The 26,844-nt window shown below is 33.4% G+C and overlaps 1 protein-coding gene across 5 annotated transcripts in view; it reads right to left on the bottom strand.

Moving 5' to 3' along the window:
- Positions 1 to 26,305, bottom strand: part of LOC139816045 (parathyroid hormone/parathyroid hormone-related peptide receptor) — a 41,066-nt gene extending 14,761 nt beyond the window's left edge. For 2 of the 5 annotated variants that reach the window (XM_071783337.1, XM_071783342.1), the window contains exons 1-3: positions 25,857 to 26,305; positions 24,736 to 25,188; positions 4,440 to 4,531 (exon numbers count right to left, since the gene is read on the bottom strand). In XM_071783337.1, coding sequence (XP_071639438.1) covers positions 4,440 to 4,451 — 12 coding nt within the window. In that variant the 5' untranslated portion in view covers positions 4,452 to 4,531; positions 24,736 to 25,188; positions 25,857 to 26,305. Of the gene's footprint in view, positions 1 to 4,439; positions 4,532 to 17,421; positions 17,812 to 24,735; positions 25,837 to 25,856 lie in introns of those variants that run through there. The other 3 variants (XM_071783339.1, XM_071783338.1, XM_071783341.1) reach the window with 3 other exon arrangements.
- Between the last annotated feature and the right edge of the window lie 539 nt (positions 26,306 to 26,844).

Below are 26,844 nucleotides of genomic sequence, written 5' to 3'. Positions count from 1 at the left end.
AGTGTCGCGAATGTTACACGTGATATGAAGGGTCATCGCCGTCGGCAGAAATTGTTTTGCTAAGATAAATGTAAAGATAAATAATAAATATTGATGCGTTATAATAAACAGCGCATAATTAACAGCAATTCTCAAAAGTGTTGAATAAATTGTTTTGAAATTTTTAAGAAAAACAATTTAAAAACGTATTCTTTTAAACATTTATTATTTGCATGTTTCAAGCACAAGCTGCTTTTATATTACTGTCTTTCTCCCTTTGCTTCTTATTATATTAAAACTTTTGTAGAACTTTTCATACTCAATGAGAAAAGTAAAGCCATTCTTTTTAATACTTAAAAATTCCCTTAAAGCATTAAACCCTTAAAACCCTTTGTATATACATATTTTGCATATTTTTTCGCTGTTTCAGATGCCTTATAATTCTTAATAATAGCTTCATTTGGCAAAGTTGTATCTTAACTTAAGATTCTTAAACTGTATTGTTCTCCTATATTTTTTTTGCGAATATCTTGTAGGAAAATTTCTTTATCTACTACCGTTCGAGGAAATGTTCGATTGCAACGAAGACATTTCAAAGCGCGACTCTATCCCGGAAAAGATACTCATACTCTCCCTGCTTATATATATAACTTACAAGTAGGCGGAAACAGACCCTCATATCTCTCTGTAACACATATCACGTAAACGAGGGTCCGTATATACAAGAGTAATACTCGGGGTAGTAAATGAACGGTCATTCAAGGAAAGGCTAACATCCCTATTGGACCCGGATTTCGCTTGAGCTCGAACTTGAGCTTTTCCTGCTGAGAAGACACTTGTCAGCGCGATGTCGAGAACGTTTGGTACACGACGGCCATCAATAACAGCGATTGCTGATACTTCGTGGTAGTGGTAGATCTCTGTGCGCGAGATATCGTTTCTCTAACGTTCAATTTGGTCCGCTCAGATATCCGCTTTATATGTGTAATCCGCGAATTATTATATATCGATGTAGATTCATTTAAATTCGATAAACTTACAATTAGACAAAGATTTTTGAAATTCTAACTGAAGATACGGAATATTCTTGAACAAGTACGAGAATATTGTTCTTGAAATGTTTTTCGAGTGCTGCTTTCAAAGATTGTTCTAGCAAACTTGCGGTATAAAATATTTTCGTAATATATTGCACAAAAATTTTTATAGCGTGTCACACAGCAATTTTCTCAGTGTAGCATAAAGCAACATCTTCTGTACGAAGCATAACACAAACAGCGCTGCACATCGTATGCAAAACATCGCGTGTGTTTCTAGTCCTTTAGAACAGCAAATGTACTTGGTGGTTTTGAGTTACCATCTACTATTAAAACTTTCATTCAACATAGAAACCATTAAGTAACGAGATTAAAGTATCAAAAGTATGAGAACAAAATGAGAAATGACTCTGAATAAAAGTTTTTCGAGAAAAGAGAGAGGGAGAGAGAAAGAAAGAAAGAGATTGTTTATTTATACGTACTAAAAACTTGGAAAAGGTAGGTTGCTCAGGATAACTCTAAACTTCCACATCGCTGCATTTTCCGTGTTGAAATGTGTCGACGGTCTACTTGGTTGACTGGTCAGACTGACACGAAATCAGCGCACGATTCTTCGAGAGAGAAGTTTCTCCGTCGCGAAGGGAAAGTGTCAGAGAAAAACTCGTTATGAAATCGACGAACCCTCGCGACAAAGTTACGCTTTGACTTCGCTGAAAAGCGCCAAGTTTTGCGGGTATAGCAATAAAGGGTACTTAAAAGCGCGCCTGTGGTCATGTTTTCATGCGCGGGGAAAACGCATGTGGGAAAATTATGAGATGTGCGACGCGTACTAAAAACGGTAGTATTTTATGATTCGCGCAAAGCTTCTGCGTAAGCTCTCATAAGCATGATTCACTAAGCGTTTGGTAGAAGCGATTATATGTACCTATTCATTATATATGTATGCACGTGCAACGCACTGAATGAGCTCGGAAGTAACTCGCTAGAGTATAGCATTCGTGTCAAACGTTTGCGAATGCTGCAATAATAGCCGACAATATCAATACGATGAAAAAGGCATTGTTTCTATTCGGTTTCTGTAAGATTTTCATGTAAATTTTGAATTTAAACCCGGAAAATTTACTTGGCAAACTTACTACTTAGCAACTTACAGAAGATCTTTGTTTTAAAAGAGGTTTTTGAACTTTTCAGTTTCTTCCCCGTCTTTTGAATAAAAGAAAAATTTAAAAGTCGCAGGAATTCAGATATTTATTAAACAAGCAAAAGAAGAACAAATATAAGTTATTAATTCAAATGAGTTACGAAAATGTAATGATTTTTCCCAGATTTCAAATGCACTAATTATAATTAAATAAATCTATATATTAGATGTTAAACCTGAAACTATTTCGACAAGTAATGTATATTACGCAGTAATTTAGTATTGCTGGATCGATACTAAATCTAATAATATTAATAATATTTACGTTGCAAATGCTCCGCGCTAATGCACTTTCGACTAAACTAAACGGAAGAATGGAGTGAGCTGCAACAAGAGTGCAACGAGGTTGAAAATAGCATGCTTGTTACGGCCAACAAACCACTTGAAGTTTTCTTAGCATGTAATTTTCTTGATGAGTCACATAAAACCGTTTTATTCGCGAAATAGATAATAGCATAACTGTAATCTTGATGATTAAGTGATCTTCAGCAAATATAATGTTACAGACAAAAGAATTTATTTAAAAATTACTACATGAGTTTTCTTAGGCAATACAATTTATTTCGAAGAAAAAAGATAATTTTTCAAAAATTCTAGTCTTGAGATTTTCTAGTATTAAGATGTACAAGATGTTCGACGTTATATATTTTGAATGTTATAGATCACTTTTTACATAGCAATTCCGTTTTAAGTAAGTTTGCTTCTAAATAATTTACAATTAGATTAAAAAATCAAGTTTATTTATACTAAATGTTCTATCTTTTTATTTATACTATGTTTTTATTATTAGTAAGATTCACACAAAAAAGTTTTCTGTAAAATATAATAAGTCAGCTAAGTAAATTTTTATGTAAATTCGGAATATACTTAAAAAACTTACAGAAACCGAATAAAAATTTGTATTCGGAAATATTTTGAAAAATCAAAATTCAAAATAAACGAAACGGAGAACAGGAATGGTCTTTTGAAACTGTATTTCTTTCAAGTTTTTATGCCTCGATAATCCAAGTTTTACCAAGTTGAAAGTTCTTAGAATTCTTGTAACAAAGAGTATTTCAGAAAATGAAATTAATAGTTGCGTCATGTGAAAGGCCGTCCGAGAGCCCGCCTACAAGTAAAATGATCCGTCTGACCCTTCTGATATTTTCTACTGCACACTTCAAGGAAAACGTTGGCCAGCGTTTGCTGATAGTTTGCGATAAAGTCTCTAACGCATATTTAACAAATTATCTCTGCGGAGATTTAAAGATATCTGCAGAAACATTCAACAAATGTTCCAGGTTTGCAGATTTCATATGCAAACCATAAGATTTCACGTTGGTAACGAACAGAAAGATCGTGATGTGGATTAGCGTACATCAAGTGCATATTTACGTAACTCGAGCTTTATTGTATATAATATATAATGTACTATATATACATGTACACATATAATATACCTACATATATTTTTTATTAGAGAAGCAGATTCAAATAAGAGTTACAAGTCAAGATTGCTACTATCAACAAAATTGTTACTATCTCTTTTAAAGTTTCCAATTCTCATTTGTATTTTTTTAATTCTTTCGTAAGAATTTTTCAAATGTTTCTTATCGGAAGAATAACCGAGAATATAGCGATTCTTGTTATGGCAAAGACGCAAACTAAGAATGTTTACTCGTGATTGCGAATGACGGAAAACGATGACGGAATCAATCTTCTGTTATTTGTTTTTAGATTTTTTTGATCGAAATTCGTGATTGCCTCTTTTTCTAGCGAAGCATCAGCATCAGCATCAGAATTTAATTATCGTTGTTTAATTATTACATTATTACTAATAAAGTACAGCGCGGGACAAACAATTTATAATTTTATACTTTCCAGATTTATAATTTAATGGAATATTATGAAAATAATATTTAAAAAAAGGTTTATATATAGAAAAGAAAGCTAAATATATATAGAAAGTAAACAAAACAAAAAAATATTTAATATTTTTTGTGCATTTTCTTGAAATCAATTTTTATGGTCGCAAGTTAATTCTATAAAACTATATAACGTGTTTGAAATTAAATCACATAACATAACAAAGCAGTAATAAAATAATTTGGTATTTTTTCTTAATTTAAAGAGATAAACGTCACTGGATGATGACAAAATTAACAAAGCCACAATTATTCTACAAAATATAAATATTACAATTATTGGAGCATGCAATCACGTGTATATAACCCGATATAACTTACGTGCGTTTCCATGGCGCTTTCTTGGATTATTGTCCGCCGAGTGAGTTTTCTTCTCGCAGCTGCGCTTCTTCCGACCCTCAGAACAGTCCGTTCTGAAATATATCACACATTATTAATTAATCGTCGATATTGTCCAGTATTCTCCGGTATCGTGAAAAAGGGGAAAGGAAGACGCTGGTTTCCTTTTATAGTTGATGGCTATCGTTGTTGCCGCTGTCGATTCGCAACATTTTTTTCATCGCGCAAATATTTTTAATAACTTCGAAACGATAATTTTTCGATTATTAGTTTTGAATGAAACGTTAATTTATTATATTGTGTGATTAATAAGCTTATATTATATATGACCTGAAAGCGTGTAGAAGCACGTGCAATAGATTATGTCATGTGTAAAAAAACGCTTTGACGTGGCTTTAGTCTTCTGTGCAATAAACGGGGATTGACTGTTAGTATCGAGTTTAATATCTGCAACAGAGAGCTTTGACAATATTTTGATGAAAGAATTTTACATGAAATTGCTGATACTCAACTGATTTAATTGATAAATATTGATACATTATACAAAGGCAATCTTTCACGTCGGTATTTTTATTAACAAAAATGAATATAAATGTAACTGCACAATAGCAATAATATTTTTGATAAGTGTGATACGCTGAAAATATCAATAAAAAATATTTAATATTTATGCTGTTGAAACAAGTTCATTGTAAAAACTTATTATGAAAATTGAAGCAATCAAGTAAGCTTACATATATATCGGTATTATTCAATTATTATATCCTTTTTTATTATTCTATGAGTAGATTGTACGTTATGCGAAAGTTCATTACGTAAGTAATGGCCCGTTTAAGTTGATGAACGATTAAACGAGAGCTAATCAACGAAATCTCGTATCGACGAGATATCTGGAATGGGCCGGCGCGCCCTTGTTTGTCTTTTAATTGTGTATTAGTAGGTCAGACAACACACCAACACCTCTTTTTCTTTTGTAACACTACGCCCTTCAATCTATTATCCAGATACGATAATCATTAGCGATCGATCGGAAACCGAAGACAACAGCCACGGAATTTCGCAACTTGTTCGGCGAACGAGTCGTCAAGGATATCGAAGGATCCATTACAGCATAGTAATACATACTGCTGTATGTATCAATTCGACCTGTAATAGACACGTGTTTAATAGTTCATGAAAGCAGATAAATTATAAGAAAAGAACATAAATCGCGCGTCACGTTAGATAAAACGTTCATCTGGAGATGATTTCTACATTAATGATTAATTTATTTATAAAATTTTTGTTAAGTTGTAGCAATAAAATTGTAATGCAACTTAATGCGACAGAGTGAGAGGAACATAGTGCAAATTTTAGAACACTGAAATTAAATGCAAATAGTTTGTCAGAGTAACATGCGACCATAGTTACATTCGCAAATCTGTTGGCAATATGGATTATTTGACATTGTTGGCATATTGCGTCTTCAGCTATTTGTATGCATAAATGCATACTAACTTTACATATATTAACAATGCACACTAACTTTACATATATTAACGCAAGGTTATCAGCAGAGTCATCTCAATGGTTGATTAAAAGCAGAAACCATTTGTGAACAACGATCGCGAACAACGATTGTGGACTCATTCCATGTCACGAACGGACTGGTGAATTTAAATATCAAGGATATGCCATGCAGGGTTGGTTACACGTTGCATTATCGATTACATATGCTTCGAACTGGTTATTTCCGTGATACATTGGTAACCATTATGTCAAATTTGTCGAGTTCGACAAGATCAAATTTATCGGCAGGCCGAGAATGTTAGCTCGAGCAATAAATCATGAAGCTCATACATAAAGCTTAAATCGCATTAAATCTAATTAAATTATTTGATTGCTCTGCCACTGTATAGTAAACACGATATAAATTTGGATAAAGGCCTCATACAAAGTCTATGATAGTAATTTCTTCGTTGTATAGATCTTTTTAAAACTATTAAAATTTCTTCATGTACATACACATCATATACATAAATGTGACTAAAAAGAATTGCATCGTTTGGTAAAAATTCAGATAGATGCACGGCGTATTTTTCACGTTTACTGGTTTACTCGATCGATGCGCCTTTCAACGCAACATAATGCACGATTGCCATTGAAATAGATCAGCATGCATTGCGATTTCAAGAGTCTGGAGAGGTGTTCGAGAGTGTTCGATTGCCGGAGGCATTCGAGTATGGCGTTCCGCGAGAACTCCCGGCAATGAAAATATAGAACAATGGCGCACGTGTTCGATTAGATTAATACAGGCGTAATTTGCGGACGTAGAATAATGATAAAGCCAACAGCGTGGATGGTCAAACAATTAAGGAAAAAGCCCCTCCGCCGGGACGACGCTTAGAAAGTCAATTATACCATCACGGAAATTATTCATAGCCTCGTAATGAGCTTAAATTGAGATCTCGCATGTTTTTCATAAACGGTATCTCAAGCAAAAGATCAATTCAAGTTAAAATTTACATTTTCTTTTTTATTTTCCATATCTATAGATATATGTTTTTTTTTGCGTAACATAGATTTTTTATGATAAAAGAGGCTAATTATTTAGATTAAAAATGTTAAAAATGATTATTCTTTATTTCACTATTACAATTATAGCCAAGTTTCTTTACGAGAACCTTTTTAGTTACAGGTAGTTCTAAGATATCGCTCTTTGTGAATATCGTAGTTATAAATTTATTACAGAATAATTTCGCAAAGCAAATATAGAGAAGCGGAAGAAGTGGCATAAGCGAATGTAGCATTTGCATTTAAATAAATATTGCAGTCCAAAAGAGACATATCAAAATGTATACGAGATGTATAGAGATCTCATGCACTCTTTCGACACATCGAAAATACTTACACATTTAAATAAATACAAAGATATCAACTTTACGATATTGTAACATTTCTCGCGTTGGAAGATTACCCCGGGTTACGATTGAAAATTCCTAAGTAGAGAGATTCTGGTTTAAAAGGTCAGACAGTTGATTAAGGATATCCTCAGCCCATCTCAATTGTATTCCATATTTCTTGTGCCCTATTTCAAATTGTTAAATACTTGGTGTTTCACCCGCTTTACACTTTATTTAATTTGCATAAAAGTATCGATTTCTCTCGTGATAAAGAGAGGATTTCCCTTTTCCTTTGACGACAAAGACGTCAAAATGCAGTTTAATATATAGAATCATTTTAGTTTTTAAACACACGTATGCATTAATTTCATACTCTATAATGAATCTTTATTATCGCTGTTCTTGTAGTTGGAAAAATATTTTGCAGATTAGGAAAATAATAAAAAAATTTAATATTAATATATGTATTATCATATCAATGGAAAAATATATCGTATAAAGATGATCAGAGAGAATGTGTCTTTTTAAATTATATAAATAAAAAGAATATTTTAAAGAAGAGCTTCTAGATAATGTTGTATGTAATAGTAACGCACACATATTTACATTAAATGTGAAATTCGGTTTATCAGAAGACGAGAAGAATGTATTCCATTGTAGTCCGCTTTTGCGGTTCGCCGGTTCGAACGCAATATACGGAAAATAGCGCTGTATCATCTGATGCAAGAGTAATAAGAGGACACATTGTGATGTCAAAATGTTCGGAACGCTGAGAAAAAATGAAAGTTATAGCTATAGGAATTTTATTAAAATTTTATCGCAAAAAAAGATGGACAACTTCGATAATGCGAGTAAAGAGCTTGCGTTAATTTGGAAACAAATATTTCATGAAATAAGCATTTCATTTTAAACAGATGAATTTAAAGAATTTAGAAAATAGATTTCCATTTTGATGTGCAAAATTAAAAAGCTCTCGACAAATCCATGGCACAGTTCTATTTGAGAAAGATATTTTCCATACTATTCAAGGAGACTCATTATTAATTAATGATAAGAAATACGAGAAATTACAAATATTAATGCGTGGAAAAATATATATATGTATATGCATTATAGATAGCAAAATAAAAATTTACTCCGATTTATCGTTGACATAGTATCTTCTATTCTTGTCTTATGAAAGTTGTTAGTTTCACATCAATTCGGTAGATTGAATATTCTATTTGAGATGAAGAATAGCGTCGCTCATTTGTATTATGTACGGCACAAAGAGATTCTGAGCTTTAATGTTCTTGCCGCGGTACATCAGTAATCTTTTCCACACAAGTATTGACGTCACGTCTATGCAACGCAAGATTTGCGAAACAAGATTTCGCGAGTTGAATGACGTTTAAGTCAATCTCGCCTAAGACATGACAGAGATGTTTTTATATATCTATGGTCTGTTCTTTTACGCTGCACTTCTGAACTAGTATACAATAAGTTAGAATAAAAGAAAATATATTTGTTTTATTCTAACTTATTGCACTAGTGCAGAACTGCAGCGAAAAAAACAGACCAATAAGCTTCCATAACTTACATATGACTCTGACTTTAACGCGCTAGATAGATAGATTACTGAAGGAGCAATAATTGCTACGGAGTTCTCAAATTTGCATTAACCAGTTTCCAAGATCAGTAGTTTAATTGCGGATTTACTAACACATACCTTAGCGAAACGCTAAAACCTCATTTTTCCCGAAGTTTCTTTAATTACCGAGCTTTTTACTTGCTTTTCCGCGCAATTTGTATAAGGTAGTGTTCCGCATGATATCGTTCGTTAAGCGGATTTTCTGTTTCTCGTTTAGTCTCTCAAAGTGCGTGACGCAAACGAGAACTTCCAACGTCAATTATTGGTGTACCAATTTGCTGGAAAAAAATATTGAGGGGAAAAAGTACCCCTTACCATGGTATTAGAGAAGATCGTGTGGTGGGTTTAAGGGTTTAAGGACGCCCGCGGGATCATTTCAACTTGCCCCTGCCCGTTGGTACACATACCCGGTACACATACCCGGTGGCCTATTTCGGATCGTGTCATGCGACGAAAGCCCAGAAGTGTGACCCGTTCGCGGCTTCGCGAATCCACTCGTAGCAAATCCGCCGGATAAGTGGATATTTATTTGCGATTTTACGTTCTGCCCGTGCGCTGCTCATACTCCGATTGATTGATATCGGCGGGTATTTCTGCAAATGGATTCATGATACATGACTGAGCTTTACAATGTCCAACAAGTTGTTTCTCTCACTGTCTGCTGTTCGTTATTGAAACGTTGCTTTTTCAATTGTAATATACAAACGTTATATAGTTCTGATAAATCAATACCATGTTGCTACTCATGGATGTATTTTGAATTACGCTTTAATAAATTTTTTGGGGAATTTTGTAAATGTTGAAATATAAATATATAGAAAAGAAGTAAATATATAGAAAGGTGTGTCATTATGTTGGCGAGAAACTTGCAGAAAAAAAAATTCATTTTTCTTAATGTATCATAACATTATTATATAACATATAATCCTTTATTATTAACTGAACAATAATTGAACATTGCAGAAATGTATAAAATTATATTGGCATTTGCTGACACATTATTATAATCAACTAAACTAATTTCTTGCGCATTTAAAATTGTTACATCTGTGTCCGTTATTAGAAACAATATTACACAGAAAACACTCGCTTTATACAATTGGATCTTTTAGCTGCAGCTCAAAATACTTTTCTCGTGGCAATATTGTTTGCGGCAGCCTGCGTTCTCGTTTATATATATGTTCTTGCCGTTAAAAAGAAAAAATATTAGATGCTTTTTCCCCGAAAGAGCGAAGGAACGGAACTTTCCATATTTTCTAAGGTGCTGTTATATATCTGCGAGGTAACTTGCGTATATCTTTCCGAGATATATTCAAAATGCTTTTAACGTTGATTTTTAGTATTGAAAAATCTTTCGTTTTTACATGGTATGTGCTATTCAAGAACAACAAAATAAAATCAATGGTTTTTGTTGCATTTCTTATCTTTATTCTTGAGAAAATTTCGTCCCGTCATATTCCCATACATTAATGTGTAGCTACCTTTTTTCTTTTTTATGTTTCATACACATATATTTATAAGCTCAATTTTTGAAATAAGAAATAACGCTATGTAGTTAGTGGGCAGTCTTTAAAGAACACCCTGTGTATATTTTATAATGCGATACGTCCAGTAATTGTTCCGCAAATTGTTATTGCGAAAAAATATAAGTAATTAATAAAAGTACATAATGCATGATTAAATAAAAGTAACATAATTCTTCCCTAATATTATTTATATAAAAAATGGATTGATTCTAAGTCGATCAAAGAATCTCATCAAAATTCAGAGCATTCGGCATAAAAAATATGTTTTTTTTTGAGCTATTTTATAACTTTGAAATATATCTGGCAGTCATAAAAATCAAGAACCGACAGTTCCAATCTTTTTTTCGTCAGACAAAGAATGCATATCAGATGTTTTCAATCTTCAGAAATCATATTGTATTGCCTGGATATCTTGCGGATACTCTGAATGCCTGCGAAATATTTGCGACGTTCCTCGACGGCTTGTATCGTAAGCGTTTGCGGAATACGCTCGCTCGCAAATAGATAAAGCTCTGTGATAGATGCGTGCATGTAATCAGTTGCAGGATTCGCCGACTGTAAAGATAATAAGGATCGAATCATACAGAGACGGTCACGGCAACGAATGTACGAATAGCCAATTGGGACATTGCGGTGGCTGGTCAGATTATATTATGAACCTTGTCCAAGATAATGCAATTCGTGTATGGCTCTGCCAACGCTTCCTCGATTTCTCAAGAGCCTTGCAGAATTTCAATTCCGTTTGAAACTGAAAACTACGAGAGTATACGTCCCAAAGGCATTGAATGATGTAAAAAAATAATTATCTACGATGCCAACGAGATGTTTGCGATAGCGACTTCAATTAACTTTTAAAAAAGATTAATGTTTTTAATGCAGCGTTTTTTAATAACTGTAAATAAACATTTCAAAAACGCGTTGCTTATTACATTTATCTTACATAAATACGTGCGCGTGATTATAATCCTTTTTGATCTTTTTTTCACAACTTATAACGAAGCAGTCTAGTTAAACCTGTTAAACTAACATGCTTTACTTTACTTATAACCTTAATGTTGGATAAATTACTTTAATCTTAATTCGACGAAAGCGCCGGCGCAACGAACGGTAGATGATAATTACGTGACACGCGACATCGTATTTGCTTTAAGTTATACGCTGCCTTTTCTTAAGGACGCGGTAATACGTGTTGTCTGTAATTTGTTCCGCTTGGCAGTGAGAAGCAGAGACAAATATAATACTCGTCGTCGACACACCTATCCTTGTTTCGCGACGGAAGGTAATATGATTTCGGGACGAGACACGCCTAGTTTAAACTTTCGAGTCTTCGTCAATCTCAGCGCCCACGAGACGCTAGATTTGTTAACGACAAACCGCCCTTTCAGGTGCTTTCTCATAAAGCAAGCTCGTTAAACGTGGTTATTTTAAGAACCGCGAGGTCGTCTAACTGTAATCTAATCGTAATTATGCGGATGGTTACCATGATGTGCGGTTATTTATAGAACTTGGAAATCTCTTCCTGAATCTGTATCCCCGTGGAATTTATTTTCATTCGTGACTGAAAAATATTTATCTGATGGTGATGTCTCATATCGAATATGAAATAATTATTATATAATGGTTTCTATCATTATCTAAATTTCTAAATTTTTAACCTTTTGACTCCCATGCTGATTTCTGAGACAAACTCCCAAATAAGATGAATGGCTCGTCCCTAGTAAATAAGCTACATCTTCTTGAAAATTGTATATATTATGCATTTATTTGTCTTAAATAAAAGCTTATAACTTAAAAATAAATTGGATTAATCCACAAAAATTATGAAAATTTTCTGCAGAATTATTCTAAAAAAATCATTTATGTGAGGCGAAAGGAGGCTCGTTTGGGAGTCGAAAAGTTAAATAAGCCATGCATACCGCATACAAATACATATATGCAAGCCTACTTTTAATCGTTTATTGCGGGAAGGAAAAAATTCCGTATCTCGTTGAAATCCTTGTAAAATATTCGTTATTGTCCAACGCGATTCGCAAAAACAATTATTTAGTCTAGTTTAGCAAAAGCATCAAGAGAAATCTTTACAGCAAACTAAGTAGAAGAAGACAAACTTCCAGACAAAAGATAAACACAACGTTTTGCGAGTTGAATAATGTCGATGTTGAAATGAGAAAAGGAAACGAGGGAGGACACGTTCGAAGCATAAAGTTGCGACTTAATTGGCAACTAACAATCTCAGAGTAAGTGATAACAATCACTTTCATTTACGGAGCGATTTAAGACTATATATTCGACCAACCGAGCACTCAGAACAAGTTTCTCTCGACTGGCAAATTAATTGCTCCTAGTTTCAATGCCTATTTCGCCAATAAAAGTGGCTCGCAAGGGCAGATGAAAGTTGAACCGATTAAAAAAAGATCAATTTCCAGCTATCGGATAAACGATGAAGTATAAGCTTATTCGGCACTAATTCTGGCCAGAGCCTAGCTATCGTCAATCATGTAACACGTTCTGTTAGTCAAAAAATGGCAAGGCCGTCGAATCTTATTTCGATTGTTACTTATTACACGAAATTGCCAAATATAATGGGAGATGTAAAATAATCCAAATTTTCTCGACAGTGTAGGCGCCTCACAGGGGTGGCTGCTATTTATTATTTATTAAATCTCGACATTATATCACAATTTACCAGAGGAACCTTATGTGAGGGTTTATATAGAGAGCCCCAACGCGCTTTTGTACTGAGAGCTCCCCAGGTAGGTTGGTCGCGTCGCGTAGATCCCTCAGGATAGTGCTGAGAGGCTAGAAGTATATCATTCTTTATGACTGAATAAATTTCAACGTGATATAGAATAATTCATACCAGGGTGTCCGAAAAGTTCCGGGACGACGAAATATTTCGAAAAATACAAGTTTTATAAGAAAATATTTTAGACAAAAGTTGTAGGGTTTAAAAAAATTTATTTAAAGATGTTATACGTTTGACCTTATGGTGCGTGTCCACTTGCGAGTAAGAACTCTCGAGAGCAAAAAGAGAGAAAGAGAGAGAGACTCTCGAGAGTATCTCTCTCTCTCTCTTTCTTTTTGCTCTCGAGAGTTCTTACTCGCAGGTGGAGACGCACCATTACGTGGAGTGAGTTAAGGTCCCTATACAACGCGTATAGATACGAAGATATATATATATACGTACGTAATTGTTTAAGGTTGTGGTGTAAAACATCGATATCCTAATTCCTATCTCATTTATTGATGTCTTGGATTGATGTTAAATTTTTAAATATATTATTATTATTATTCTTAAATAAAACAGTTAGAAATTTCAAATCAGATAATCAATAAATTGAATAATATTTCATTCAAGTAATACTTGTTATAACCTACTGGCACTTCAACCATCTGGCAAACAGCTCTGGAATATGTAATACAGTTAATCATAATATTATTACTTGGCAAAACATCTAGCTTCATCATTTTATTGGACTGTAATATTTGTTTGTTCATATTACAATGGAGATCAAGTATAATTGAACTTAGTAATCCGAATGTGATAGCCGTCAATCGCACGTGAGATTCTTCAAATTGGAGGATTTAACTTAAGAGCTTCGAGCATTGAACGATTCATTGAATAAAAATGCTAAACGCGATTATATATTGAATAAAAAAAATCCATCGCAGAATATAAATTAAATATTCTTATTATACACATAGTATTATTTCATATTACTATGTCAATTTTAATTTAATATTTTTTAAGTTAAGTTTTAACGAGCATGCGAGCGAATGAAAGAGAAACAGAGAAGTAGAGGAATAGAGAGAATGCTTTATCTCTCAAAACTTAAAAGAAATTGAACTTTGTTTCTTTATCTCTTGTTTGTATATAATATAAATAAATAATTAAATTTCAATGTAAAATAATAGTTTTTCTTTCTTAGATAATTAATACAAAAATAATTAACACGTTAAATTTTAAAGACCATAAAAAAATCTATATAATAAAATAAGAGATCTTTAAGAAACCCATCATCACTAATTGCGTTGACATTTTTCGTCATTACTAGTTAAGGTATTAGATTGACGAATGCGAAGTATTGCGGAAATCAATTACAATACAATTCGTCGAACGAGGAGCGAATAAGAGGAAGTCGTATGATTCCTGTTGCGAGCCGACGGGTGGCATTTGTTGGCGGGTCCATTGTTAATTGACAGATGACGTATGTCTACGAGAGATCATGTTAAGTGCTAATTGACATTATTTTCAGCGTTAACTCTCGCTCAGTCACCTGTACCTGAATCGTAGGTCCTCTACGATTATACGTATATGATTTAACGTTCGCGCTATTGTCTCGTCTAATCACTCGCGCGAGAATTAATCTTCAATTGCGTAAACGAAGATCGAATTGGCTCTTGTTATACATCGATACATTGAATCGAGATGCTTATCCCTTCCTTGCATATAGCATATAGCTTACGCTGACTTGGTCCCAATGAGATAACATTCGTTCAATGTTTCTCGTAAATGTTGGATTTCTATCGTGGTTCTCGCTGAGGAATGCAAGGAGAGTTGATTATACAAGTTGATAACACAATTCGAATAATAAATAAAATAAAGTTATATCTATGTAATCATTATTGTATTCACGATAAATACTTAAGGAAATGGCGTGAGTTTATGACCGAAATATTAATAGCAGTTTTGTGCAACTTCGAAGACAATTTATCGTAAGCACGTAATAATTATTGAAAATGTTCTAAATAATTTACCTATCGCGACAAATGTGTTTCGTCATAATCTCAGCGTGATAATTCGTGTCTCGTACAAATATTTCTAACATCTTTTGAAGATATACGAGATATATTTTCTAGAAATAAAAGAAGTGCATTTCCTGGAAATTACTGCGAGAAGGAATAATTTCTCGACAGAATTATATGTGTATATATATATTAAATTAAATCTTTCATAAAAACGGGATGCATTCTATAAATTATTTCTGTTCATATTATTCATTAATGCCCGGAAAAGTAATTGGATTTTTTCTTAAGGCCGAGGTTCATCCTATAGAAAGCATAAACGTTTGGAGATAACAAGATACGTCCTACGCGTATACACTGCTGTCCCACAATTACAGAACTAAATTAACACTAACACTCCACGTTTAACGCACGAGGGTCGCATCGTAGCTAAATTTGATTACAAAGATACTGATTCTTCGTAGTGCGTGACACTGCGTGACAACGGAAATAGAATGTCATATAACATGTCGGTAAACGTTGTTGCAATAAAAGTCTCGATCGTTGTTTCGATCATGAAATGCTTTATACTCACGCGAGTCCTACTTTTCATATTAGTAAAACGGAAAACAGTTAAATTTTTACTTGTCATAGTAGCGTAATGTAAAGCTATAGTAAGATAGAGTTACGATCTCTCTTTGGATTAATGTTGCATCACAGTAAACAAAGATTACATCTGAGGTAAAGTAAAAACATCTACAATTGGCACGTTTTCTAGAATTGCATGATACTCACTCGCTTTGACATTTTGACCAGATAACGTAACGTTGACACGCATATCAAATTTCGTGAGTTTAATATGAACTGTTTGTAACATAATCTTGCTATATTATTTCAAATGTCTTTCGAAAACCGTTCCACGCAGTAAATGTTTAATTTCTGATTTAAATATTTAAAGGAATAATAAGATAGAAATTAGTATAGACGTTCAGAGATCTTTTCGGTAATGTAGTTAAAAACAAGGAATTAATTTTTTTCAATGTAAAACTAAAATATTTTTAACAATGTCTATGAACGAATAATTTAGCTCTGCGATATTTCACAATAAAATTTTGCCAGCATTTTGATGAAGACTAAGATCTAAGACTAAGATCATTAGTCTCAAATTATAGGAATATACTGTCGATCAATACCTTGAAACAAAAGAACGAACCATGGCCTTGACGCAGCACTAACGGTCATTGCTAATTGGTTTACTTCATCAAGTGTCGTCTTGCAATTAATACACACCAACGTCAATAAAGAGGTGTGCCGTTGTCTTAATAAAATAACATACATGCAGTACATCGGAAAATTATGACTAACATTGATTAATTTTTCATCAAGGTAAAATAAATAGTTTGTCTTTAAAAAAAAATCTACACATCCAACGTATGTTTAAAAAATTTAAAGAATAATTTAAAGATTTTAAAAGGTAAATAATTTATCTGTAAAATTAAAACTCGGTGAATTTGTTGACTGGCAGTTTTGCTACTTTAAAAATCATACAAAAAATTATGCATTTACATGGCAACTCTTAATTATCGTGCAATTGATGTAGTTTAATAAAAGTCAAATATTTATTTTCTCTTTTCAATATTTTAATTACCCTCTCTGGCTATTGCGAATTAGAGGTAGACGCTTGTCGGTTTTTAAATTCCTCACGTTTTCAAGCGAACAGCGAAACGACTTTTCTCTCACTAAAGGTCCACAAATGGATCTGCTGAGCGTGAAAAAACCTACGATGTATTTCCTACTTATCGTTTAATGTAATGTTGTTTTATGCAAAGAAGCATCGCGACGCTAGCGCAAGCTTCACCCTGGCAAATATGTTCGTATTTGCACCGTCTATTTAAACATTATTCTTCGCTCTTGCTCACACTGCTTGTATACTTATTGCAGAATTATCGAAGAATTAAAGGACGTTTTAAAATTACCTTCGCAGCTTTGGGAAATATTCTTACACTTATGAAAATAGGAAAAAGTCGAGCAACACGAACTCAAAAGAGCAAACAAAAAATATATATAACATACATGTATATATATTAAAAAGTGTAAAATATATAATTAAATTTAATGTAAAAATCTATTTTAAAATTACTAGCTACATTTTCAAAAAATCTAATACTAATATTTTTATCAAAATCTATATGTGTACTTACGTGCGTAAAAGATACGTTTTCTCTAACTGCCAACAATTTTTTGATCGCTGATTATCAATCATCGCGAAGAACATTCTCATGGGAAAACATCGAATCGATCTTCGTATGTTTGAACGGAAACTTTCAGCAGCGGGTGTTCGCGAATGGATATTCCTTACGAGTGGTCTGTTTTGCGAAGAAATACCTATCCCTTGCACTTCGCAGAAACCGAGTCGGTCCTTGCAGATTGATATAAAAAAAAGACGCGATTTAACTTTCTCACATACACACAAATGCATTATAGAAAAATTAATCGTTTTCTTCCTAAAAATAACGTTAAAACAAAAATATGCATTAATAGTGAAAAATATTCAGTACTTTATTCGTAAGTCGTAAAATTTTAATTCAATTTAAATTTATTTCTAGCTATAATTTTAATTTAATTTGAATTTCAACTTTCTTCTAGTGGTAATTTTAATTTAATTTTAATTCACGTTTAGTCGTGAGAAATATCGAATCTCGCAAGTTTTTCGCGAAACGAGAACTCTAATTGAAAATAAAATATATATATAGGTAATGAGGGGCGGGAACTTCTTCTCACTGAGAAATTCTTTCTTTTACATCACATGGCCTTTAGTCTGCCTTTGTCGCACCGCTTCTCGTCCATGTTGACAAACAAAAAATTACATAGAAAAAATTACATATTCTCTGTTTGCACGGAAGTTCACCTTCACTAAATATGCGCGCTTGAAAATCGATAACCAATTACCACACGACGATTAAAGGCACATTTGTTGCAGACAAACGTTTTTTTCAGTTTAACTTAAAGCACAATTTAAATAATAATTTATACTCATGTCAAAATGGAATAGAATTCTCTTCATAATTTTATAAAACACGTAATAAAAAACTTATATATTATTTCTAATTCTTTAAATATCTTTCCGTATCACACACATACACACGCGCGCGCGCGCACCTACGTGACCGCGATGGTGATGTCGATAACGAAAACGTAATCGCGTTTCCGGCATAAATCTTTCGCACGATTATTTTCACTTCCGAACGTGACAATCGACAATTGACATTCAATTCACTGGATTACGACGGACATCGCACCGATGCCGACCTACAAACAAAAAAAGAAGTAATCATCATTGTGATCATTTGCTCGACTCATTGCACATAATTTTATAATTAGGAACCTATTAAGCACAAGCTACTTGACTAACCTGACGTTTCTAATCTGTGCAGCCATCGAATCGCGAATGAATTTCCGTCATCGTGCTCCGTTTTGCCATTAACTCCGCCAAGTTTCACGCCATCGCGACACACTTGTCCAACTTTGTTCTCGAACGCTACATATTTCCAAGAATCTGAAGGAGAAGAAAGAGATAAGAAAAAGGGAAAAGGAGAGGAGAGGAGTGGAGGGAAGGGAAACAAAATGTAAAGGTGATTGATTTGGACGATGATCGGTAAAGGGATTTACAAAAAAAGCTAGTACTTTATAGATACACTGTAGAGAGATGATATCAAAACTGCAACAGAAATAGCTACGTGCAATCTGTAATTGAGATAATTTAATTTGGATTATGAAAGGTAATGTTAAGCATATATTTAAAAAAAAAGTGAAATTAACATGTCGTTTATAAAAGTTTTCAAAAGAAATAAAAAATTGGAAATAACACTCTTTATTTATATATCTTATTTTTGGGAATTATTACTTATTTAACATGATAATTATTTAAAAATAATAATAATAAATTCTGAATAAAATTTTCATAATTAGAGAAGTATAGTTATTTTGGTACGTAGTTCTTTGTAATTTTTTATGCCACGATTGTATTGTTAGATCATAGAGTTGTATTTTCGTTTTATATTGCACAATTTTTCTCAAGTTTGTCACTTACTTTGACGTTCACGTGTGTTGATTTTTTAATTTTTTCTTCTGCCCATTGTATATAGCCTGTGGTTGTCCCCGTTAATATACCACACATAAATATTGATTATATACTTACGCGTTCAGATTATTTTCACAGAGAGAAAATGCAGGGATTTTTCACAGGAATGTACTCGCGAATTATTACAAAAATACATGCATACGTGCATGTGCTCGTGTAATGTTTTTGGTTGGAGTTTTTTCGCTTTTATTTATTTCTGTATACATATACAATATACATATATCCGCATATATCTTAATGCCATATAACATGATGACGTTCTTTCACGTTGTCGGATTTCATGTAGGGGTTTGCTGGATATATATTTTGTAGAAAATTGCGAGCATGATTTACACGGATTAACAAAACGATTCAGCGCGTACACATTTTACAGTTTGCGAAATAATCTTATTTTTCTACTTACAAATTTGTTAATATCGTGATTTTTATCTAAATAAAAAGTTTCGTATTTTTAATATAAATACTTTTAAATCTTTTTTACTTAAAAAATTCATTTATAATAATATAATTATACGTAACAGCAATCTTTATTTGTAGCTTAAGTTATCAAACGTCCTTCATTTTTAATAGTTTCACGCTTCACAATTAAAAATGCTGAAATTCTTCGACATGAAAGTAATCAGCTTTAATTTTTTTAATTAGTTGCTGATTCAAAGTTGTGATAATTCGAGGACACTAATTATTCTCATGAATTATTCAAATATTATACGCGAATGACTGTATAATAGCAAAATCACATAATTATGAGCTTTGTGCATTTTTTGGTCTTTTTACATCTTTTCTCCAAGCTTTTCTCTTTTCTTTCTTTATCTCTCTCTCTTTCTCTTTCTTTGTCAGTTGATTGAGAATATTGAGATGCTAGATATATCGAAAAAGATAGCGACAAGTAAAGTGCTACTCTTTTCGTCATCTTGTTTCGTCAATATTTCAAGCACTCTGGTTGTATGAGAATGCACCCAAGGGTACACATAATTCTTCGGTCCACCGGTGGGCTCTCGTCTCTTAAAATCGACACTAGGATTGAAGGCTTGTCGCGACGCGAAAGTGCGTCAATATTTTCCGTGCACTTTTGTCACGGATCGATTCGTGTGGTGTGCTGTGAAAAATTCAAAGCGTCGCACGAATGCGCGTACCCGCGTAATTTAATCACGCGTTTGCCATTGGCAGACGAAACGCGACGTGTGTGTGTCGCTTTATTGAATTAGACCTTGCCACCCGAGCAGTGTTGCGGGATCGCATAATGCCTTCGGTGGAAATTATGGCATTTGTCGACTAATGTCATGGATTTCTTTTCAAGTATGTGGATAGAACATAATTATTTTGCATATAGGCTTTTATTTATTGCAAAATGCAATTTATCAATTGCAAGTCTCGAGTGTTCCTGTTCAAACTTCTCCTTCCGTTTAATTGGCTTTTCTATTGCGCGAACAAATAAACCAAGTGTCACTAAGACTCTTAATTGGTGTATTGATTTTTTCCGGCGAAGCGATTTAATTGAATCTTTTGGATTGAGTTTTTCGGACCTCGAGCTCAACAAATTCATCGTATGAACGAAACTTTCTTCTCTTGTGAACACATTTTATTAGTCATTATCTATAAGGTGTTTCAGAATTGCACGGCACTATTTTAGGAAAATATTTTCTAAATTAAAATGAACAAAAAAGTTTATATAAACGTATGTCGCAAACTTATTTATCAGCAAGATATTAAAGAGTGAAGATTATGTTTAACAGTAAAACATTTAAAGTATGTTTTCGAAGTGGTCGCCGTTTTGTTGAATGCAGCATTCAGCATAAAGTATTCATGTTTCTGTGGCACGTCTTATATTATAGCATCAGGATTATTCCTGATAGTTGCTGCAGCTTCCATTATGCGATTTCTTAATTCTTCTTGCATGCCAATAGAAGGAAGCATAATGGAAGCTGTAGCAAGTATCAAGAATAATCCTGATTCCAGAAAAACATGGATGCATTGTGTTGATTCAACAAAACGGCAGTGACTTCGAAAACATATACTTTAAATGTTTTACTGTTAAACATAATCTTTACTCTTTATCTTACTAATAAATAAGTTTGGGATACATGTTTATATAAACTTTTTTCAGTAAGATATGCGACATACGTTAAACTTTTTTCATTTTGACCTAGAAAATATTTCCCTAGAATAGTGCCGTGCAATTCTGCAACACCTTATATATATTATATATAAGTTATAGCATCACTTATAATAGAAAAACTTAGAAAGTATAAAAGCAAACGCGGTATCTCTACTCATTTTTCATAATGAGTGAAATACACGGAAAGTAAATAATATTAAGTGGATAATAAAAACTGTTGTGTAGCATAATTAAATATACAAAATTCATTGCATACATTGTGAAATATAATAGCGATAGAGGAAAATATCTTCCTGCATGATGAGCTTTAGTTCCCTTATTACAATCTAAAAGAAAACCCTTCACGGTTTATCCATCCTAGCGTAGCTTAAATTAGCGTTCATGTAATATTAATTATGCACTTTCGAAGAATGATCGTATAGCCGTCGTTTTTATTTTATCGTCATCAAACTCGATTATGCTAACGTTGTATCGTCGATGGAAAAGAAAGATGGACGGATATTAAGAGTAATTGTTTCATCATCTATAGTATTATACACGGGCGAATGAGTAAAATTGTACTGAACTCTAATAAAATACGGTTGTACTAACATAAAAGCTGAACCGAACACCATTGTAAAAAAGCGAAAATCATTATTTGACGATACTCTGAAATAATCAGATATGATTTATTCATATCTATTCGATCTGTTTGCCTTTGACAAATTTTTAAAGCTGAAAGCTTTAACGGGTGGTATAGTAAAATCTGATCGAATTAATCCATCACTCCGAGACGAAGCAGAAACATCGTTTATAAATTAACAGTTTTTATGCCGTAAGTGATCCGTCGTGCATTTTATTGATAGAACACTTTTAATTCTCAGTTGATTAATTCAGTGCGGTTACTACGGAATAAGTCTGTTGATTTTTTAAATGCTTTTTATGACATTTCGCAAGAGCGATCATTTTATTACGTCTGTCGTTTATTCGAACAAGAACTCTTAATTTGCAAGTTTCTCGTATAATTTAAAGCAAAGATCGATTATTTTGATTTATTAGTTTGATTTCAATTACCGTTATATTTATGTAACCTTGTTGAGAAATTGAAATGTCAGTGTAATTTAGTAGTTTCAAGGTATAGTATATCTTTCCTTTCATCTTTTTGCGGAAATAGTTAAGATAACACGTGGCAATAGATCACAGTTACCGCTCCAAATAATTGCGTGTTCTCAGATAACCGTTCTTTACGATCGTGCGATTGTAAGGCTGATTCTAGTATCCACCTCTTCATCTATATGTATATGGAATTACTTTTATTTCCGATAAGATATCGCAATCTTCAAAACAAAACGCGATTGATTACATCGAGCTATTATTATATATCAAAATTTCATTTGTCGGAAAGTTTTGACAGATTTATTTTTTAATTTTTATTTTCTTGAGCGAGAAGTGTAACTATTATAGAATAATGTTTCTACCCAGGGGACAATAGTTTGCCGAAGCTAAAACTAAATCGCGCACGTATAATATGTATATTAAAATTATTTTATCAAAATAGGAGAAAATGTGCTACATCCATAAATTTGTTGCAAATTATTGATTCTAACAAAAGTTAAAGACAAACAAAAAACAAAATATATACTCGCTTAGATCACGTACAATGATACAATAAATTAAGTTAATAACATTCAGTAAATAGACAACAATTTTAAAAAATAACATAGCTGATAAAAATTGCTTATATGTAATTCTGCTCTCTTCATCGCATAATTAATATTCTTGTGACAATTTAAATTCTCTTATAGACTTCTCATCGATTTTCTCAAGTGGATAACAATATCGGCGATTATATCAAGCTAACGTTACTTGGGAAAGAGTTAATATCGAAATGAATCGGATTTTACGCGCGCGCTTTTTTCTCCATCTATCGTTATCGATATCCTGAACGACGATATAATTGTCGGACATATCCCGTATGTGTACAGAATAGGTCAGATTAGTGCCGTTATTATTTATCGCGTTTGCATTTGTCACGATCACGCTGACATAGGTAAGAACAATTCCGCGCTAGACATCGGAGTTTTCCATTTTAGCTGTAGTTATTTGGCAGCTCTATTTTGTTTCCTTTCCTTCCCCGCATTGTTTTTTTTTCCTTTTTCCCGTCGACTTTTACATGTCGAAGACCGAGACGTAAGTTTATTGCGTGCTAAAAGATAAACATGATTGTCGTTCAAGATGTTCCTTTTCGGATTATCGTCGCTGATATAAAATGAGAGTCGGCCTTCATGTTTATTCATAAAGTGCTTATGTTAATTACTATATAACTTTGTTTGATAAACTTCAGAAAATGAGGAGTGCTGGGTACGCTAATCCAAGATTCGGATCCAAGGATTATAAAAACTTTTTTCCGCTTTAGGGAATCGCATTAGTTTTATTATACATATTAAAATAGTGGCTTATAAATTTTAAAATATTATTTTATTCTTTGCGCAAATAAATCAATTTCGTATCATGTTCATTTCTATACTAGAATAACGATCGTATTTAATCATAAGCATAAAGTTAGAATTAGACAGAGCATAGATGCGCAAGTTAGATGTATATAAGAATATTATGTATCTTATCGTGACATAATCGAATGCCACCGCAGTAATTAGCTGCGTAATTGCCATACTACATTGAATGTAATCAAAATTCATCTCAGTGTGATTAGGAATAGAACTTATTTCGTTAAAACTTTCGATATAACGCCCGTTCACCTGCATGAAACGAATTCGTGCAAAATTGAAAACTGCGTTTAACTTAGCACGTGACAAAACCATAGCAACGCGTATGAGAGGGACAGCAATTTCTCTATATCGCTGACATCAGTTCATATAAAGAAACGAAAGTAATCGTTATCTTCGATTAAAATTGATGAAAAGCAAAATTATTATTATAAAGATTATTAGAATTGAGTCTTGTACAACTTTTGTGTATATTGTTCCATATACAAATGAGACATTCTTACACGACAATCGTGTTCATCTCTCCACATGCAATAATGTACAAACATCATTCACTCTACTTTGGCAATCAGGATGAATGATACGCTTGTACATTAAGTATCGTTGCTTGTATCATCTTTTATTTTATATCTCGTAATAACAAAATCAAATTTGTACCGCACCTTTGGTCGTTTCAGGAAGCGCGCGTTTCAAGGCTAACTGCGAAAACGCTAACTTAATCTATCGCTATGTGCTTACCCGTGAGTGAAATACTAAATGCAAAAGTACTTACCGCGCAACGAGGTATCGGAAGAGAGTTACCACTGCGTGCGTATCTCGTTTTATATTCGACTGATCTTCTCGCTCGTCTCGTCCACTTTACGCCGTCACACTGACGAAAGACGTTGACTCGCCCAATTCACGCGAATCCGTTGGGATTCTCGCGGTTAATTTGCGTAACGACTTGTCAACTGTCAGCCGACGTCTGTTACTCGTGTCGAAAACTGCAGCGGCCGGCTCGCGGAAGCTCACTGTACCGTGTGTGGTTTGTCATGAGAAACGTCGAGATGCTCAATGTGTGCCGCGCGCGCTGATGATACACCTGTTTATATCATGATGATAAGCAACCATCTCTCCATAACGTGCCGCGGATATGCCGCGGATAATAGGAATTTAATTATCTGTCTTCTGTCTCTCTCGTGCCGTCTTAGTTTATTGAGGTTATTTATTTACCAACCCCTTTGTCCTAAATTGAGATGAAATGTAACATCAACTTGAAGCACTCCGCATATATGTGGGCATTTAGTTAACCGGAAGATATTGTATTATTTAGGAACTTATTTTATAAACTTTTTACATTTATCTACAATCTTTTATTCTTTTTTATCTACGTTTGAATATATAATCTTACCTAATAATAAAATATTGCTAAGAGAAACAGATATTTACTAAATGATAATGATATTTAGTAACTTCTATGATAATCTGATACATTTTTTAAAGAATAACTTGTTTATATTTCTGTAAACTGTTCATAAGATTTCATGCGTTTCTTTTCAGAAGTATGGCTTCTCCAACGATTTGGAATAAATCTTTTCCATTACATAAACTCCCTGACGAGCTCTTTATATCCCGTCAATATAGATCGCGTTAAATGTTAAACGTCACCTTTTGACTATCTATAACAGGTTTTGCGTGATAAAAATATATTGGCTACGACACGAGACCAGTAACGTTTACAAGTATATAGCACGCGATTATGCGTTTCGTTGTTCGAGAAATTCGGGACATCCCTCCAGAAATTTTACATTGCGTGATGTAACTGGGCACTTGTCGTTGCACATTACGTCACGTAAATATCAATATTTTTATATCTGCTCTCTTTGAATTGATATCTATCATATGATACAAAACCTTATCATCTATTTTTTTCCGATTGAACTTCTTCGTAGCATTACCGCACGATTTACACAAAATAACCGTCGATGTTATATCAATGAATTTTAAACCGCGTACCGAAAATTTTCAGATTGATCTTTACGTCGAAATTTACGTTGTGTTTACACCCGTTCTTTTAAGTGCCTCGTTACGCGCGTAACATCTCAGAGTGTTTGTGATGCGTCGGACTCCGTCCGAAATTGTCTATGCATATCCATGCATCCGACATCGAGCGCCGTTTCAACGCGACTGCCTTCCTGAGATGTACGTTTCTATATTGTCGGATCTTACGCATGTCCGTCCGATTTCCGATTCCCTCCACCCTCTTCTCTCTCTCTCTCTCTCTCTCTCTCTCTCTCTCTCTCTCTCTTTTTCTCTCATGCGCACCCCCGTCGCCGGCGTTCGTTCCGAGCTTTCCTCGTTGCACCCGCATACGCGTTTTGTGCGCCTGTCGGCTCGCGTGACTCCCCACCAACTGTTGCTTTCGAGGGTATATAAAGTGGCTAGACGCCAGCCACAAACTGTATTTCATCCTAACTCTCTTAAACCGTAAAATAAAAGGAGAGAACAGAATATTATACATTCTTCAAAATATCCTGCAATATTATACTTTTTTTATTCTTTAAAGTACAACATAAGAATACAAAATAAGAATAATTTTATTTGTTTCGATCAAATTAGTATATGAAACGTTACAAATTCTTTATCTAAATCTAAATTGGCGACTCTTATGAAAGAATATAAACATCAATAGTTTTCAGTTTATAAACTATATTAAAAATAGAGAGCTTTTGGGAAAAGTATTTAAACATTTGGAAATAGATATTACCTTGATTTTTTTTCTCATTTCAAACCTCTTTTCAAACCTGAATAGGATTTTGTGTGTGATTCTAAGTTTTGTTTACTTTGATGATTGAAAGACTATGATATGTAATGACTATAGTTGCTATCTTTTAAAAAAAAT

The sequence above is a fragment of the Temnothorax longispinosus genome, chromosome 7 (assembly GCF_030848805.1).
Source record: "Temnothorax longispinosus isolate EJ_2023e chromosome 7, Tlon_JGU_v1, whole genome shotgun sequence".
Lineage (NCBI taxonomy): Eukaryota > Metazoa > Arthropoda > Insecta > Hymenoptera > Formicidae > Temnothorax > Temnothorax longispinosus.
The sequence above is the reverse complement of the archived record's forward strand: the minus strand, read 5'-3'. Positions and strand labels throughout refer to the sequence as shown.